General features: G+C 27.1%; 1 protein-coding gene across 1 annotated transcript in view; it reads left to right on the top strand.

Moving 5' to 3' along the window:
* Positions 1-648, top strand: part of LOC105458888 (putative odorant receptor 85d) — a gene marked incomplete at its 3' end in the record, with an annotated part of 4440 nt that extends 3792 nt beyond the window's left edge. Inside the window, exons 7-8 of the mRNA XM_011704482.1 lie at positions 383-477; positions 587-648. Of these exons, the coding sequence (XP_011702784.1) occupies positions 383-477; positions 587-648 (157 nt within the window). The remainder of the gene's footprint in view (positions 1-382; positions 478-586) is intronic.
* Between the last annotated feature and the right edge of the window lie 3174 nt (positions 649-3822).

The following is a 3822-nucleotide window of genomic DNA, read 5'->3' as shown; positions in this document are numbered from 1 at the left end:
GTGCGATTTTTATTTACTTTTTTGGAACTTCGCAAACTTGGTAAAAAATTTTTAGATTTGATGCATCTCCATTTGCATCCGTGCAGCTTTGTAAAGAATCAGTAAATAATTTAATGAATTATGGATGTCGAAAGTAGAGATTTTAAGCTTTAAAATGCTTTTTTGATCATTCCGATACGATCATTTTTGACGAAATTACACTCTCTTAAAATTTGCCTATTTTTAGTGATCAGAATGGGTGATGCTTTAATTTTGCTGTCGAATGTATATTAATAGAATAAAAAAATTTCGAATAAAAAAAATTGACGTAATGTCAGAAGTTCAATATTTTCTAAAAAAGAAAGAGATAAGTAATACTCATATAGAAATAATAAATTTATAGGTATAATGCGGAATGGTACAGAATGCCAATAGCGCAAAGAAAGCTCTTCATCATGATCATGATGAGAAGCAGAAGATCATTGAAAATAACCGCGGGTAATTTTGTTAACCTATCATACGTAAATTTCAATGCAGTAAGTAAAACTTGATCAATACATACAATTTTTTGACTAAACGTACAAATTTTTCTCTAATTTAATTTAAGGTCTTACGTGCATCATTATCATATTTTATGCTGCTACGATCCATACAATAAAAATTCCAAACGTAATAAATACAAAAAAATATCAAGAGACATTAACGTTCGTATTTATTAATAATTGATTAAGTTACTTTAAAAACATGTGTATTTTTTGGCTGTAAATGTATAAGCTGCAACCTTCCAGATATGAATTTTCTGTAATGAAATTAAATAAAGTTATAGCAGTATCATTTTATAACTCAGAATTTATTAATTTAATAAATAATCATTAATAAAAATATATAATAATAAAAATTGTGATTTTACAGATAATACTATTTATAGAAAAATATATCTGCATACAAAAAAAAAACGATTTTGCTAAAGTATTTAAAAATTTAACTAGATATAGATGTGAAAATAATTTTGTTTAATAAAATTATTTTCAGATCTGTATCTAGCTAAATTTTTAGATATTTCTGCAAAATTGTTCTTTCCATGCAATAAACTATTAGATGATATTAATTATATTTATATTCACATATTTAAAAAATATCTTTAATGTATACTTAATTAATATTTAATTAACATTTCAATGTATATATGTATATATGTTATTAGTAAATATCTCTATTATTAATTTCAAATTTAATTTTACTTTATATTTTAATTACTTTTTTATATGTATTTTTATTAAAAAAAAAAAATACATTTGCAGCGACTCACAAAATAATCTGTGTATATATAGGTATCTTAAAAATTTATACTATATATTTTGATTACTTTTTTTATGTTTTTAATTAATAAATATCTCACTATTGTAAATACAACAAATATCTTAATCGGAGTTTTCAAAAATTTATTATATTGAATAGCTTAAACTTTATTAATTATTATATTAAATAATCTATAAATATAATAGTTAACAAAAAAAGATAAAAAGTTTATGTTGACCTCAGAACAGCAACACGCAAAACATTGAAAAATAATAAATTTATAACGTCCGCATCCGTATTAATTTACCCGGGCTTGAAGTAAGAGTTTATCGTCACGATGGACGCGTCAAATTATCTCATCGCCGTACTGTCTCACTGTCAGAGTACGGTGAACCAAGATCGCCCTATTGCCAACCGTGTGCTCTCGTCTTTCATTTGCAAGCCTTTTTAGAAATGTTCAATATTGTAAGGCAATTACAAATTGATAATTAACAAATAATGCAACAAATACCTTTTGACTTTTCGAGATAATCTAAGAAATTTAGTGTAGTAAATCAATCATAGAGGAAATTTTAGTTTGTTTCTATAGTTTTGGGATTATCAATTTAGGGTGCCATTACATGAAGCGCAAAAACGCAGAAATATGGAAAACAAAATTAATTAGACTTTATAAAATTTCCGCATTTCCGTGTATTCTGGGCCGTCTGTTTTGATTGTCTTATATTACATGGAACATATTTTGAGCGGAAAAGCGGAACAGGGAATTATAATATAAAAAAATTAATTTTTAATGATTAAATTTATATTTATTAATTAAAATGCTTGTGTTCAACATATAAACTAAAAAATAAACATATTAAAAGAAATTGTAATGAATTAAGTAAACACAATTTTTAAAAATCTAAATGTCTATTTGTCACCATACCATTTCGCATATTTCCGCACAAACTATGCTACTTGTATTATAAGGAAAAACAACTCGCGGAACAAGTTTATTTTTCACAAAAAATCAATCAATCTGTCGTGAACGCGGATACAATGTATTCCTTCAAATTTCGGAGCTGATTGAAAAAGAAAATTTTTATATACTTTAGTTATTTTAAAAGGCTGTATAATCATGGATCCACAAACGTTATGTTATCTGAGAAAAATGGTTTGTTTGTACCAACAAGATGTATATGATTAAATAAATTTTGATGAAATCAAATAGAATTTCTGATCATAATAAGAAGATTCGATATTGTATTAGAACGTTTAATAGACTTTACTATACGGATTTGATTAATATTTTCTAGTTGGATCTACAAAATTTCTGATTATATTCAATAAACGTTTACCACAAGCAGTACGCTCCATCGCCACAAGATGAACATGATGGACGAATTCAATTTTTGTATTTAAGAATCACTACGGAATAGTATAAAAAATGCAGCATTACGAGATTTTTACCATTTCTTAAAGTGCGATGAAATATGAGAATAACCGAAAGATGTATTTTGATAGTACAATTTTTAGTTCTGTACCAAAATTAATTCAGAATCTTATATTTCTGGAAATTAATATGCGCTAAAGTGTATTAATATGAGAAATTCAGTCACACAACAAAAGAAATTTTGGTATATTTAACATGAACGAATTGTTCGATCAACAAAAACTTCTCGTATATTTAATAAGAAAAATGATTCGATTGACAAGAAATTCTGGTAGATTTAACAAGAAAAAATTAATCATATTTGTCTGGTGAATCCTACAAGAATTCTGATTCGGCGATTTTCAAACAGACATACTAGTTGACTTTAAAAGATTTCCTATTAATTCAATCAGATTCTTTTTTCAGAATAATTATTATGATTATTATGATGTATCTCTTGCAAGCAAGGGATGAATGGATGAGATATACTGAGATATAATGAAAAAAATTATTTCAATTTTATTTGTAACATGCGTTACAAGAAATTGCAAGAACACAAAAACGACCGTAAATTTGGGTACGGCCTACTTTTATCAAGGGAGGAAGACTTTTGCAAGATGCCAGCGACTTCTGGAGATGCGATTGCCAGATCCGGAAAAATATTTCAACTACCTCAAGAATGGTACTAACAATCTTCATCGAGTTACTCAATATTGTTGGATCTGTAAATCACTGATCAAAAAACAAAATGTAATTCGAAAACCAATCTCGGCCAAAAATCAGCCAAATATCAGTCAGAACGAGATTCATAGAGGCAATATGTCCAATATTTTATGTCCAATCTCTTTGTACACATATTTTTATAGAATATCTAAATCGTTAACATGCTATAGTTTGTTACCAGTTGAATTGAAGTCAGACATCATATTTATAAATACAAAATTACCTTTTTAAAAAAAGAGGTAAAAAAACGCCAAGTATACGCGTTCTCCGTACGAATATTACTGTTGAGATATATACGTATCAATTCGATACATTCGATGCTCGTTCTTTTGAGACACACTGTTCGGCGTGTGTGTGTACGATGAGCGTTTGTTTTTGTTGATTAACGACCGCATTCGATCTGATATGAC

Source organism: Wasmannia auropunctata, unplaced genomic scaffold (assembly GCF_000956235.1).
Source record: "Wasmannia auropunctata unplaced genomic scaffold, wasmannia.A_1.0 LD334259.1, whole genome shotgun sequence".
NCBI classification, from domain to species: domain Eukaryota; kingdom Metazoa; phylum Arthropoda; class Insecta; order Hymenoptera; family Formicidae; genus Wasmannia; species Wasmannia auropunctata.
Note: the sequence above shows the minus strand (reverse complement) of the source record. Positions and strands in the feature narration are given on the sequence as shown.